The following is a 15,752-nucleotide window of genomic DNA, read 5'->3' on the forward strand; positions in this document are numbered from 1 at the left end:
TCCAGATGTCCATGGACTACAATTCCCAGGGGCTCCTGGGAATTGTAGTCCATGGACATCTGGAGGGCCGCAGTTTGACTACCCCTGGTTAGAAAGTTCCAACCCAGCACATGTTTTATTAAATCCAACAACCTCCATCAAAAGGAGCCACATGGCTTAGCCAAGCCCCAAGGATGGGCGCGAAATGGGTGTTCATTTCCCACCTTGCCCAGGTGGGGTCTGCTTCTGCAGCCGTGGAAATAGTAATTTGTCTGGCGTGACACGTGAGCTTGACTGTAGGTCATCCATTGACTGGAAGCTTCACAAATCACTTTCTCCAAAGTTTACAGTACTTTATAAAATCCATAAAAGGCTCAATACTTGGGAGGAATGGGAAGGCGACTGTAAGTCGCTTTGAGCCTCCTTCGGGTAGGGAAAAGCGGCATATAAGAACCAACTGTTCTTCTTCAATAATATCAGGGCTTTCTCAGCCTCACCCACCCCACAGGGTGTCTGTTGTGGGGAGAGGAATGGGAAGGCGACTGTAAGTCGCTTTGAGCCTCCTTTGGGTAGGGAAAAGCGGCATATAAGAACCAACTCTTCTTCTTCTTCTACTTAGACGGCTGGTTAAAAATCCTAAAACATGTCCTAGAAAGTACTAAAAACAATCCAAAAAACATCATTTGAACAATGAAAAACAAAACTATAAGAAGCATAAAGAAAAAGACAAAAACAGCAATTCAAACACAGGGCCAGAACTGGAGAGCTCACTGACGGAATGCCAGATAAAATTAAGAACTCTTCTTCATGTGATGGAAGTTGGCAGTAGAAGGGGCAGATAACTCTAGTTCCAGAGTTTTGGTGCCATGCCCCAGAAGGCCCTGTTCCAGGTCGCCACCCACCTTATCTTAGAAGGCAGGGGCGCCTATAAAAGAGCATTGGAAAATAAATAAAACAGCAGCAAATGCTGCCTAAACAAGCTCTTCCATGGTGGGTACCAGACTTCATGCTGGAATAAGTAACAGGAGGATGCAGTATCCAAGATGGAATAACCTCCAATAAGGATCCCAAGCCATCTGATCCCAAAGAGACTGTGGACACTTTAAAAAAGATTTTATTTTACCGTTGACAATGTAGGTTTGCGGCTGTGCTGAAACATGGACCACACCATTTTTAAAAAAGTACTCAGAGCAGGAAATGGAGAGGGGAGGGTGGGTGCAAGGGCTGGCCAATGCTGCAAAGACTATTGCACCTTTTCCTCTCCATATGGGCTTACCCCTGGTTGCTCACTGATGGTACGCGCAATTTAGGGTGGTGAATCCAGTTTTCGCAATTCCCCTAATTGCAATTTTAAAATGGTCAAACCTCAACCTAGCTACTGGACAGCCTCGGGATGCAGGCAACGTCATGTGGAGGGGGATCTAAAACCCGCCAACATTCAAACTCTGTCCAGGGGCAGATGCCTCATGTGGAAATGGTCTTTGGGCTCATTGCACAGAGTGATTTCCACGGGTTCTCCTCCCCCTGTTTCTGCATATACCTTTGCAGCATTCTCAAAGGGACTGCCTCAGTTGCAACTAGCTAGCCAGGCTCAACCAACGACAAGAAGATACTGGGAAATGCATGTTAAGAAAAGAACAGATTCGTCTCACGCTATTATTGCCAGAAGATTGGAATCCAGCAGAGTGCCAAGTTTGCAACAGGGAATCTGTGAAAGAAAACAATGAAGCTGTTGGAGAAAGTTTCACAGTCCTGCTTTCCCGATCTCCCATGAGACAGTCATCATCAGCTTTCTCGTGGTCTGCTTGCCGGCATTAACCCTTTGATTTCAATAGGTGGCCAGAGAGCTCCTCTGCTTTGAAACACTTGCTTGAGTGTGGTATCTGAGCCTCTTCCCTTGTCCAAGGGCAGTTTGTGCCTCTGGCACAGGGTGTGGCATAACTTTCACCCTGCCTGCCAACCTACTCCCACCCTTCTATGGCTCCATGTCTCAAAGTGTCTCTTAAAAGCTCCACCCCTTTATAAAGGGATAGAAGCCCCTTTATCAACCATGATGACTAAATGGAATCTTGTACAGAATACTGTAATTTCCCTCCAGAGATTAATTCAACAGATGTCTCCATAGCAACCCCACTCTAGGCAGTTACCACCCTCAAGGTGGGTTTCTGAAATTCTCCTGGAATTACCAGTCCTCTCCAGACTACGGAGATCAGTTTCCCCACAAGGAATTTGCAGCTTTGGGTGGTGGGCTCTATAACTTACCATCAAGTCTAGGAAAAACAGACGTCCTAGGCACAGAAGTCCATGCACACTTTAGTTGCCAGCTTTGGGTTGGGAAAGAGCTGGAGATTTTGGGTGTGGAGCCTGGGGATGGCGGGGTTCAGGGAAGGAAGCGACTTCAGTAGGGTATGATGGCATAGAGCCCACCTCCCTGGCAACCATTTTCTCCGGGGCAACTGAAGTCTGCCACCTGGAAACTAGTTGTAATTCTGGGAGATGTCCAGCCACTACCTGGAGGTTGGCAACCCTATTGCACTCCCACCCCAAACATTGACAGAACCCCTAATCATTTGTATGGAATTCTGGAAAGGGTGTGTGTATGATACTAGGTTGGGTGAACTATACCATGAGGCAGGCAATCCCTAATGCCAATTGTTTGCTCCAATTTGTGTTGCCAACCACCAGGTGGGGCCTGGAGATCCCTTGGAATGACAACTGATTTCCAGATGGCAGAGATCAGTTCCCCCCTGAAGAAAATGGCTGCTTTGGAGGGTGGACCACATAGCATTTGAGGTCCCTTCTCTCCCCAACCTAGCCTCCTTTTACTCTATCCTCAAATCTCCAGGAATATCCCAAATGGAGCTGGTACCACAGAACCTTCCACTCTAGAGTCTCACTTGATGTGCCTATGTTTGTATGGGGATGGGGGAGGGGCCAGAGGGAATAGCTCTAGTTCAGTGTTCCCCAACCCCCGAGCCTGGTTAGAAACGCAGTAGTTTATTGAGGAGACTACAAATGGCTCCATAGGAGGCTTTGTTGCTAAAGACATACAAAATTTTGGAACAGATATAGAGCCCTGAGCCATTAGTTCTCACAGCCTGTCATCTTAGGGGATGCACTACCTTATCATCAAAGGTATGCACAGGTTTTAAATTGACACCCAGAGGCATGAAAGGGCAGCCATAACATTTGGGGCATGATAGGAGGCCAGATGGCCCATGGGCCTGAGAAACAGGGAGTGGGAGACCAGAGTGAGGATGTCTTCCAGCTGCCCCAAGAGGATCCTGGGACTCTGGTCAAGGCAGTCATGGCATGAGTCAGAAGCAAACATGGCAGCCACCCCTTCTGCTTTCATGTTTCAGAGCCTGATTTTGCTGTTTCCCCACCCGGCACATGGGTGGCGCAAATGCCCAAGGACTCTCGCTAGAAGATTAAATACTTAAATATTATTTTGGTCCTCATTGAAATGGCTGCTTCGGAATGTATGAGTTTGAACAACGATCAATTTTCCCCTAATCCCTGGAGAGAGCTATAAAACCAGATTTTAATTAATTTAGTTGCCGCAGAACATCGTTATCGGCATCCGGAGGCCTCATTGGTATGCAACGCCATCCGCCTTTATGTGATAAGGAGGGGGGTAACAGTGCCGGTTTATTAGTCTGCCATCACCTTTTGCCACTGGGGCTAATTTGCATTGAGATTGCTTGACTGGATGCCACCGGCAATTTGCCTCATCTCGTAACTCATAACGGAGCAATCTTTAAAGCGCAGTCTGAAACCGTGAACTTCAGAGCACAAACAAGCGGGTGTGAGGCCTGTCATTTCGAGAAATGCAAGCGATGGAGACAATTCAATTACATTTGTGCAGTGACCGATAAAATCCGTGTAGGGAGAGGGTAGAAGACGAGCAAGCCCATGGAAAAGCTCTGAGGTTGCCATCTCAAGAATGCTTTCCCTGGAGAAAGCCCCGGAAAGAAAATGGGACTTACCTCTGAGTAGATCGAGCCCATAGCTACTCGAAGGGTGTTTCCTCTGAATGTCCCAGACTTATTCCTTGGCATCTTCCATTATGGAGAACTTTATTAGAAGCAGAAAGAAAAACCTCTCACAGAAGTCAGACTTAATGTCCGATGCAGTAAAAGCTGGGAAGTAAAAGCTCAGAGAATGATGCGGAAAATTGCTGGGTCATCTCAGCCATCAATGCAATAGCCAGCCTTTCTCTGCCTATGTCTTCATCTCCAGAAAAAGGAGCATAATATGACTGGCAGGTTAGATACAAGAGTCACAGAGGTTAGATACATAGGTTGGATACAAGAGTCACAGAGAAGAAGAAGAGTTGGTTTATACCACCCCTCTTTGCACTACCCAAAGGAGTCTCAAAGCGGCTTACATTCTCCTTCCTTTCCTCTCCCCACGACAGACACCCTGTGAGGTAGGTGAGGCTGAGAGAGTTCTGACAGGACTGCTCTGGGAGAACAGCTCTAATAGGACTGTGACTTGCCCAAGGTCACCCAGCATTCTTCTGCACGCTGTACTGAGATCTTTCCCTGCTTCAAGCACTGCTTTCCCCAGGCTCCACCCCCAAAAAATCTAGGACTTTCTAAACCCAGATCAAGCAACGTATGCATCTAGGAATTGAATGAATCACTGAAACAAGAGTCTGGATAATGGGGCTTTATTAGACATTTCACTGAATACAAAGAAACGGTGTTTGCTTTTATTTTTTACAATAAATACACATTCTTGTAATAAAAATTCACACTTGCTATACAGAACTGTAGGCTTTTGTTTAGTTTTTGAATGCAACATTTAGGAAAGTATCCAGATCCCGTCAAGACAAGGTGCAGCCCTGTGAACCTTTGGTGTGTGTTTCGATTGGAGCGATCTTTACACACTGGCCATTCTCATCCCACGGAAATAAAGTCCCTCGGATGGATTTGCAAAAAATCAGGTGAGTTTTTAGTGCATTTTATGATAGGGACGAGGAGGGTAAACACACTGAAATGACATCGCGTCACCCTGGGCTTATCTAGTCTGATTTTGACTCAAACTATTTGGATTAACAAAGTTATCACGGTATGTCTTCTCTGGGTGTCTTCCATCCCAAGGGCAAGCAGTGATGCACTAAACCAGGTTTTCTCAACCGGGGTTTCATTTATCGGGTGATATGACCATACATGGTCACATTGACTCGCCCCTTCCCCTAAAATGGCCAATGATGGGCCTGGAGGGGGTGGGAAGGGGTGTGGCCCTGGGTGGGCGTGTCCACAGCTCTGCTTCCCGGCCATATTCTGCACGATTGCATCACTTCTGGGGTTTCTCGAAGCCTGAAGAATATCTCAGGGGTTTCTCAATGGTAAAAAAGTTAAGGGAGGCTGCATTAAACTGAGCTTCAGTGCAGTCCTAAGGACAGCTATTCGTTTCTAAGTTCACTGAAGTCAACGGGCTTACAAGGATAAAGGATTGCATCGCTACAGTGCTTTCACTGCAATACTGTTGGGAGAAGAGCTGCAACTGAGTAGGCACAAAAGTGTAGGCAAAACTGTTCATACACAACTGCCCTGGCTCTACTGTGCATCTTGCAATGGCTGCTCTAAGAAGGGAAGCTGCTACACTGTGGCTTGGCTCAGGTGTCAAGTGCAACTGTGGTTTAATGAACCAAACAGTGGTTCGTGTGACCATTCAGCCAGGAGCTACTTCACTATGGTTAATCAGGATCTGTCAAATCAGGAACTAAAGCCACGGTTTGAATCTGGGTTATTGCTAGGGTGGCCAGTGGAGGTGGGGGGTCCCCTACCGCCAAGCCCCACTGCCCTGACATTGATTAGCTGGTCAGCAGGGGGGGGACTTACCCCCCAAAAAAAAGAACAAGGCCCAGCTGATGTTGCAGCTGTAACTACGTCACTTCCAACATGACCTAGAATTGACATCATTGTGTCAGTGATGTTGGAGGAATGCTCCAGGTATTTGGGCAAAAACTCTATGGTAGAAGCCAGATTTGCCATAGAGGGACCTGGCAACTCTAGTTATCGCCCGTCGTTCCACTCAATTCAGATTCTGTTAAGTTTTTTTCCATCCAAGGTGACTGTGTTGGCTCCACAAACAAATTCCCTCTTGCTGCCCGGAGGACAATTCCACACTGTCAATTTACCCTGACATAACAGCTGCCTCAGAAAACTGCTCAAAATGGCCCCAGCAAGGAAACTTCAATGTTTACACAGGGCCCTTGCTTTCAGTTGAATGCTGGTCCCAGGAATGTCTTCCTCTTTGCAGCCTTAATCCATCTTTCTTCTCGGGACAGAAGTGCCAGCCTCACTTATGCACCTTCTCAGACCCAGCAGAGCAATCAGCTACCCAACCTCACACTATCAGCCTCAGCCTGCCACCGGAAGCACAGGTGGAGCATACGAATTGTCTAGGGAGGCCCCTACATATTTAAAAGAATGAAATGGTGATTGTGTGTGTGTTTAATCAGAATAAGAGCTGAATCTACATTTGGCCAGCCACTTTCCTCCTCTGTCTGTGTCAAATGGGTCTCCTGAATTATTTAGCAAGGTTCTTCAAATTGTCCTTTCTCAGAAATGAGTTCTTGCTGGAACTGTAAATCTGATGAATGCTCTGTATTCATACTAATGTAATTTTATTCCGAACACTCCAGAATGATGACTAATCTAGCAAAATTTGGCATTAAGGAATTATAGGGCTAGTTTTTCGGGTGTTACGGATTTGATTTCAGTGTGCTACACTCTTTGCCCTCATCCCCGCCAAGGTCCAAAACCTGGCAACGAAATTGCCCGGGAATGAAATTCAAGTCTCATGAACAACATCTCATTTTGTAGCTTTACAAGAGATAGACCATGGCAGTTTTTCCCCTTGTTAGATTTGTGGCCATAGCTTCAAACTTGATTTAAACAAAAATCATTCTAATGGTTATGATTAAAAACTCGCGTAAACAAAGGAAAGCAAACGACCCCTGGTGCCACAACCCAGCAGGCCACGCCATGAGCTCCATACACCGAGTGGGGCTTCACAGACTTCCTTCTACAGAGCTCTTTGGATCACCATCCAAATACACGGGGAATCCTCGACTGCACGTGACTTCAAGATTTCACAAAATTAAGCAGATGCAGCATTAAGGAAGATAACACACCTACCCCTTTCATTTAGGATTCGGTTGCTAATTCTCTTGTATTATACAGTATACGCGCCCCACATCCCTGCACACATACACACACACACACAAATATACACGTGAAAACATACAGTAACACCATCACAATTCAAAATGATGAGGAAACGAAACCGCTGGGTCCGAACAAGCCCATTGTCAATACGTTTTACATAGTATACAGATGTAGTCTGTTGTCGCCAGGTAAACATGTACTGTTTAGAACAATGTCGTACACACAGAAGCTGCCACAGAGAATTACACTATTAGCTTTTCCTTCACTGGTTGAAGAAACTAGATTTCTATGGATTAGCATTGTCTGAGCGCTTATGAGCCACATCGGGCATGTCCATTGGGCCACTGTGCTTCTCTCAGCAAATGCCATACTTGGAAACAAAACACACAGAAGCTGGGCTGCGTAGCAGACTGATAGTTCATCTTCAGAATATCAGGGCACCCGTCTTTCGCTCCCCGCTAAGGAGTATCCGGGCACCCCTTTTGAAGCAGTGAACGACCCCTGGTTTAAAACAGACGTGAAAACGAGGATGGGCCGGAAGAAAAACCAAGACAGCCCTCTCTAAGGACGTCATGTGCGCCAGCAGGCGACCCTGGGTCCTTCTGTGCACTTAAGATACATTCAAAAAAGGGCATTGGGACATGGATGAACAACATGGTGTAGGTGTGGGCTGGCTATCCAGATACGGACTTGCATCAACCACACATATGGAAAGACACTGATGCTGGATTGTGATTCATTCCAAAAGAACGTATGTTCATGTTAAGAACTGGGGGGGGGTCCCCTCCCTCCCCCCCCCATGAAATGCAGATAGAAAAACAGATCAGTCTTCCTGTCCCCCTGTTAGAAACATGATACTCGATTACAGCAATTTCTTTCACAGCTAAGAGCATTCACCCTACATGTTGCACCCCTGGCATTCCTCTGGCTGCAAAAGGTTATTTAAGGCAGGGGTAGTCAACCTGTGGTCCTCCAGATGTTCTTGGACTACAATTCCCATGAACCCCTGCCAGCATTTGCTGGCAGGGGCTCATGGGAATTGTAGTCCATGGACATCTGGAGGACCACAGGTTGACTACCCCTGATTTAAGGCACTGGGTTTCAAACCCTGTTCTGGGGGGACGATGAGGTCCCTCAAAAGTAGGGTTGCCAATCTCCAGGTGATCGCTGCAGATCCATAACCATTACAACTGATCTCCAGGCAACAGAAATCCATTCACCTAGAGAAAACAACAGTTTTGGATACCCCACTGAAGTCCCTCCTCTCCCTAAACCTTGCCCTCCTTGGGCTCCACCTCAAGGCTTTTCCCAACCCAGAGGTAGCAACTCTACTCAAAAGCGTAGCAGGCCATTCCTTAATGAGATGATCACTAACAGTGGACAAGCTTCTATGAGACCCAGCTATGAGACAGTGCAGGGCATGTTCTAGGGGGGTCACACCTCATTAATGCAGCATAGCCCTGATGTTCAATGATCCTGGCCTCCATATGAAGAACATGTGCAGACTACAGTTTCCTGCAACTAACGCAGTCCCAGGCACTGTCCAAGAGTGTCTTGGCAGAGTTGCAGAGACTCCTTGCCCTCACCACACAAGTCTATGTGGAAAGCGTAGCCAGAATGCAGAGAGTTTGAAAACCATGGATTTAAGACAGTCTAAAAACACAAGTGATGGACATAGGAGAAGCTGTTTGATACCAAGTCAGATCTCTGGTCCGCTGAATCTAGCAATGGGTCTCCAAGCCTTGGGACAGCCTTTGCCAGCCCTGCTCTGTGAGATCCTTTTAACAAGAGGTACAATGGATTGAACCTGGAACTTTCCAAATGGGAAGCATGCACTCCACCATGGAACTTGGACTCATCTCTTTATTCCCAGGTGTTTGCCTGGTGTGAAGGGAAGCCAAAATAAGTCACCCAATAAATGATTTTGCAACTTACTTGAATGTCCTTGAGATAGTCTTCCCAATCAGGTGGAAGCTTCTTACCAATGTTCTGATCCCACACAATTGCAGATTGGGTCTCAGTGACCCAGCCATGGATGTAGGGCTTGATCCCATGGACCTTTGTCACAGAATCAGTATTTTGTTGGGATGGGGCAGTTCTAACCCCATGGGGCTCACAGACAGGGCTCACAGACAGGTGGCTCCCACACGGCTCATGGAGAGTCTTACTACAAGTCAGACTATTGGTCTGTTGAAATCAGTTCTGTCTACTCTGATTGGCGGAAGCTCAGCAGGTTTTATTACCTTCTGACAGATCCTTTTGATTTGGGATGCTTGGGGTTGAACCTGGGACATTCTGCATGCTCTGTCGCATTTTTGATTAGCTAGTTGTTAGCTTACTCTCTCTCACAGGCCGCTTACTGCAATATTTCAAAAAGGCACTATCTTTGACAGCTTGGTAATATGGATATTTATTTAAAGGAGATGAATAGGAGGCATGGCCCAGTCCATGACCTTGAAGTCTCCTGCACTTGAGTGTAGGTCATCATGCCTGGGAGGGGGAGATGGATGGAGAAAAGGAACAGCAGAGAACACTTCTGGCTGCACAAACAGTGCTTAAAGGAAGGTTCTTAATTGTTTTAAAGAAAAATGAGAAATTAGGTTAAAAAAATCTCGGTAACCTTTGTCATTCCCATAAAACAGAGGGACACCTTCACTGCTCTTCTTTCATGAAAAGCATGACACTGACCCAGATATCTATCATATTCATGACACAACTTTCTTGCCCAGAGCTTGGGCTGACAAACATATGGGAAGTCTCCATCTTCCTAGTAATGACATGACAAGTCAATGGGTTGGATGCTGGCATTTCTTGACTTTGCTTCCTTCAGGGGAGAAAGACTTCCTCTTATGAAAATTGTAGTAGAACAAGTCCTTCTTTGTTGAAGGAATGACGTTTGTTTTGGAGGAAGGCATGGTAGAAGGAAGCCATGGGGTTAAACCCAATGACTGTCCAAGAGCCATGAGCAAGAATTTGGACCCTGTCACTTTAGTCCCAATCCAACACTTCAGCCATTACGCCACAAGGTCATGGAGGACATGGCTAGACCCTTTCTGCTTTCCTTTGTGTCCAGTCTCAGATCTGGCTGCTGATGGGTTACAAATGCTGACTATCAGCACTTTGGGAAGGAACCACAGGACTTGTTGAAGGATGATTGTTCTCCTGCTGCATGGCTTTTGATGTACAAAGCTAAAGGGAAGCAACATTCATACAATGTGCAAAACTCTTGTTTTAAAATTGTCTAGATTTGGCCTACAGGGTCCAACAGTTACACCAATTACATCAACTGCATGCATCTGAAGACGCTACCAGACCTGCTAATACAACCAGTTAATGGTTGACTATACTTGTTAATGAATGCAATAGGACTTTTAAAAAATCTGCTTCTTTAATTAAGGCAAATTCATCTCCCTACAGTCGTTTTGATAATGTTCTGTGCTTCTCCACTGGAAAAGAGATGATTAGTTACAGGAAAACACACACCCCAAAAAAGGGTTCTCTCTTTTTTTGTGCAGTTGTGTATCAGTAAGAAAATTAAGTTTCTGATGAAATAACATATTTTACTTTGAAGTTATCTCAGCAGAGGCCTTAATTCCTTTTGCATTAATTTCTTTTTTTACAACACCCAATCAACAGATAGAACTGATGCCAAGCAGACTGCTGGACAACGCCAGGAAGCTCAAGACACACTATAGTTACATATATTTATATATATCTTTAATACATGAAAACACAAGTCATTTACTGTATACTTATAAATGAAACCCTTCTAGTGGCATTGTCTGTGCGCTTCATTCTCAGTCAGAAATCAATATTGTTGCTTTCAGCTGCAGTTCCAAGGAATGTTATGCAAATCTCAGGCCCTCCACCTTCTCTAGAACTTAGGAGCACATAACTGAGTGCATGTTGCACTGCAGCCTTAACACTGATGCAGGGGCATCAATTAAGGAAAAAATACCAACCCTATTGACCTGGAAAGAAGACTCAGAGAGCAGAATGGGACTCACTACCGAATAGGCATGCATACAACCGTGGCAATAATCAATCCTGCATTGTCTCAATGGCTAGTCCAATCTGGGAAGTAGGACTTGAAGACATCGTCGCAGGATTGTGATCTCATTTTGTTTATCTTGTTACTTCTTTATCATATTATGGATTTTATTTTTTTAAATAGTTGAAGAGAGGGTTGGATTCTGCCTCTTGTTTCTGTGAATGGAGCTTCCTATGATGGTGGACAGCGCTGTCAAGTCACGACAAACGTATGGCGATCCCAGAGGGCTTTCGCGGCAAGAGACAGACAGATGGTCTGCCATTGCCTGCCTCCATGTAGCAACCTTGGATTTCCTTGGTGGTTTGCCATCCAAGTACTAATTAAGGCTGGTCATGGTAAGCTTCCAAGATCAGTTGAGATTGGGCTAGGTTGGGCCATCCAGGTTGGGGTAGCACTTATTTTAGTGGGCCAGCTGACACTTAAGCACACAGTACACTGTTCAGACTCACAAGAGCCCCTGGTCCTCTGATGGAGTCTGGTGTATCATTCTGAACCGAGCAAAATTTAAAACACCGAGTGATGCTGGAGTCCAGGAATAGCTGAACTGATCAAGTTACCTAAAGCCCCTTCACTCCTTCTCAAAGTAGATCAAGAAAAACGGGGAACCTTTTCACCAGGAACATGGTACAAAGGTCCTTTTTAAGTGGGTGTGACATATCGCGAGAAGGTGAGTGCTCTGATACAGACACAATGGATATTTGTTAGGCTCCATTTGAGCAAACCAGCTCCTTCATAATCACCTCTCCCATTCATGAGACCAACAGCAGTCCCTCGGGAGCTGAGGACAGCTGACTGGAAAAGATTTCTAAGCAGCTTTGAGGTTCTAAACTAGACCAAAGAGATGGAACCAGGTGACAGAGAATGGAAGAGGACAAAGTGGATCCAGAGACTATGCAGAATGGTGGGAAGACATGATTTAATAGCTGGGAAAGAGAAATCAGGGGCGAGACAAGGGCTGCCAACCACCAATTGGGGGCCTGAAGATCTCCTGGAATTACATCTGACTACAGAAATCACTTCTCATGGAGAAAAAGGCTGCCTTGAAGTCTGTGGCATTATACCTCCTTGCGCCCCCCCCCCCCCGGTCACAAAAACCGCCCTCCCCAAGGCTACACCCCCAAAACACCAGGAATTTTCCAACTGGCAACCCTATGAGAGCAGGGAGATGGCGGCTGGAAAATATCCATACGAGGAGACAGTCCAATAGTGGGTGGGGAGGGGAAGAGGGTTACAGTCATTTCCTCCTCCCATTAAGAATCAAGGATGTAGGAGGATCCTTTGTTGCTGTTGGACATGGCAGGTGATATGAATAGCTGGCCAGCATTAATCATTAGGCAAGGAAAGGTTACTGCTGAATGCTATTGACAACAAACTGGTCTGGCTCACTCTTTAATGATTCATCCCAGATTTTAGTAAACAATTTTTCCCCACTATTTAATTACATTTTTTTAATTGAATGTTGGGGACACGACAATGTTATTAATCTCAAGTGAACACGAACAAATCCAAATTGCTGGTTTCCGCTATTTATCTCTGGAATTTGTTGCCCGTTTTCATTTTGCTGCATGCAAAATTTCTCTTACGCTTTGCCAATAAGCATGAACTGATTACTTCTATTTCATGACATTGTATCTGAGGAAGTGGGCGTGCACATGAAAGCTCATGCCTTGAATCAAACTCAGTTGGTCTTGAAGGTGCCCATTGACTCTAAAAATGTTATTAACTGGAGGCTGCAGTTGCCTTCTTTGAAAAGGACTTTTCCTGTTTTGAAAAAGTCTGTATTTGGGATGAAGAAATTTCTTTCTAAAGGAAACAAATATAGATATTTAAGCCTAAGCTACAGGTCATTCTAAAGCATAGCTATTAAATATTATTTTTACGAAGTCTGGTCATGTCATATGCTGCTCCTTCTCTATTTTTTTGTTTGTTTGTTTGTTTCTAGATCAGTTTTTAGTTGAGTCTGGTGATTCGTTGTGTATTGCCTTGGGTGCGTTGACACAAAAAGCTGTTTCGTATAGTGCAAATGAAGACGACGAAAAGTTCCCACCGACTTCACAAAATGCTATAGTTTCAAACGTTAAACAAAAATCACTTTTCAAAACTTTATAGTGCAATTCTGCCCAACCCCAATGCAACTAATGGTAGGAGCCCCACCACTTGCATAGGGACAAAGCTACATAAACAATCAACAAATGCCTGGAGATTTTTTTTGGGGGGGGGGGTCATGCCCGGAGAAGGTGCAGTTTCAGGACGAAGAGATATCACTTCCGAGTGACCCTCTAGGAGCTGCTCCCTTGATAATATCTATGGTAGAAACCATAGAGATGAAGAGAAATACCTAGGGCGACATAATCAACACTATTGTCCTCGTTTTTGCCCTGCCTCTCAAATTCTTGAGTGCGAGGAATTGAGGATGGGGCAAGTGGCAATTGGCAAACCTAATCAAGGATGGTCTGGCTCTTTAGAGAGCTGAGAATCCTCCAATTTGGCCTCTACCCTGGAGGGCCACTAGCACTCAGGAATGAGCCATGGTGCCCCCCCCCCCAGTGGCAGTGACAGTCTGCCCAATGAAACAATTCATGTCACAAATTCAAAGGGGAAATCCAGAAAAGCTGCCCGCTAGGAACTGGAACTGCAACTGTGTGTTAATTTAATTGTTGTTGCTTGTCTTGGACGACAATGGTTTTGAACATGTCTTCTCTTCCTCCTCCCTTTCCACCCCCGTGTCCAAGAAACTTGGACCGACCAAATAATGCTATGCATAGTGCAACATTAATTAAATGGAGCACGCTGGTTAATGGAGCACCTCGGCAGGATAATATACTGTTTTCATTCTGTAGCAAAATCCCTACTGACCAAGGAAAAACTATTGCACATGGGTCAATATATGGCTGCCATTTATGAATCAAACACAGCAAATCATTGTCAGTCTGGCCAAAAGCACATTTGGTTGTGGCCAGAATATTATGAATGGCTTTCTCTAGCCAGAAAACAAGTGTCACCGAAACCTCGTTGGGTTTCACGAGACACAAGATAATCGATGTCAAGAAACGATCAAAGCAAATGGAGAAAAAAAGAAAGGTTCCCCCCTTTCTACCCACTCTGTCCAAGTTCTCAACACTTCAAAAGAAAAATTTGGTATGTGCTTGCGAAATCTGTCACATAAGATTACAACCTAACACAACTGGAAAATGTTCCACAGAAAGGCAGACGGGGTCACGTTATGGGACTATCAAGTTGTATCGGGTTCACCTTCATCCAAGATGTAGTTCAGCTTTATGATGGTGCTGATGAAGTCGCCGAGTTCTACGAAGTCCGCCGTGACAATGTTGATACCACTTTCGCCCGCTCTCTGAGTCCGGACCCACTGCATCATGGCCGGGAGGGCTCTAGGGAGAGAAAGAGTTGTCTGTCAGTAAAAGCACAGGAAGGCAAGGTCCCTCGGTCTTCAGACTCATTATCAGTAGCTTCTGACCAATAGAGGGGACCCCTACATAACATCTGCCATTTTCATTTTCAATCTTCAGAATCCAGATTGAGCATTTATTCAGAATTAACTGCCACGGAATCCCACAGGATTGCAGGCAAATGCAGTCTTGGGATGTATCAACAGAGGCATCCCACTAAAATCATAAGATGTCATAAAGGTAAAGGTATCCCCTGTGCAAGCACCGGGTCATGCCTGACCCTTGGGGTGACATCCTCCAGCGTTTTCTTGGCAGACTCAATACGGGGTGGTTTGCCAGTGCCTTCCCCAGTCATTACAGTTTACCCCCCAGCAAGCTGGGTACTCATTTTACCGACCTTGGAAGGATGAAAGGCTAAGTCAACCTTGAGCCGGCTGCTGGGATCGAACTCCCAGCCTCATGGGCAGAGGTTCAGACTGCATGTCTGCTGCCTTACCACTCTGCGCCACAAGGGTTGTTTTTAAATGTCATAGTACTGCTGTATTCAGATCGCATCTGAAGGACTGAGTGTAGTTCTGGAGAAGACAGGAGGCTATAGAAGCTGCTTTGTTTTTGAGTTTTAACAGGAGATTTAAAAAGCAGCAATTGTTATCCTCATTTGAAATGTGGATACCACGGACTGCCAAAAAGACAAATCTGTGGTTTCTAGATCGAATCAAGCCTGAATTCTCCTTAGAAACCAAATGACTACACCCAAGTTGACTTATTTTGGTCACATCACAAATAGGTAAGACACCCTGGAAAAAGATAATCAGGCTAGGACAAGTTGAGTGCCAAAAAAACCCCAACGGATCCACCGGTTGCATGAAGCCCAACCTAAAAAAGGAACCTTCCTTTTATTCAGGTTGAGCCAGAACGAGATCTGGGCCTATTCCGCACACATAGGATAATGCACTTTCAATGTGTTTTGGCAACTGGATTTTCCTGTGCAGAACAGGAAAATCTACTTCTAAAGCACATTGAAAGTGCATTATCTATTGTGTGCAGACTAGGCCCTGGATACACAAGCCGTTCTTAAAACCAGATTTTCATCAGGGGCTCACAAATCACTTCTCAAACAAAATCAGCAAT

General features: G+C 45.4%; 1 protein-coding gene across 2 annotated transcripts in view; it reads right to left on the bottom strand.

The window, feature by feature from the left end:
- Window positions 1-4,644: 4,644 nt before the first annotated feature.
- Window positions 4,645-15,752, bottom strand: part of PLCXD3 (phosphatidylinositol specific phospholipase C X domain containing 3) — a 102,277-nt gene continuing 91,169 nt past the window's right edge. Inside the window, exons 3-4 of one of the 2 annotated variants that reach the window (XR_013233019.1) lie at window positions 8,271-14,603; window positions 4,645-8,125 (exon numbers count right to left, since the gene is read on the bottom strand). Coding sequence is in view for 1 of the 2 variants with exons in the window: in XM_077347048.1 (XP_077203163.1) it covers window positions 14,447-14,603 (157 nt within the window). In the remaining variant the exon portion in view is untranslated. Of the gene's footprint in view, window positions 14,604-15,752 lie in introns of both variants that reach the window. The other variant, XM_077347048.1, reaches the window with a different exon arrangement.

Source organism: Paroedura picta, chromosome 7, assembly GCF_049243985.1.
Source record: "Paroedura picta isolate Pp20150507F chromosome 7, Ppicta_v3.0, whole genome shotgun sequence".
NCBI classification, from domain to species: Eukaryota; Metazoa; Chordata; class Lepidosauria; order Squamata; family Gekkonidae; genus Paroedura; species Paroedura picta.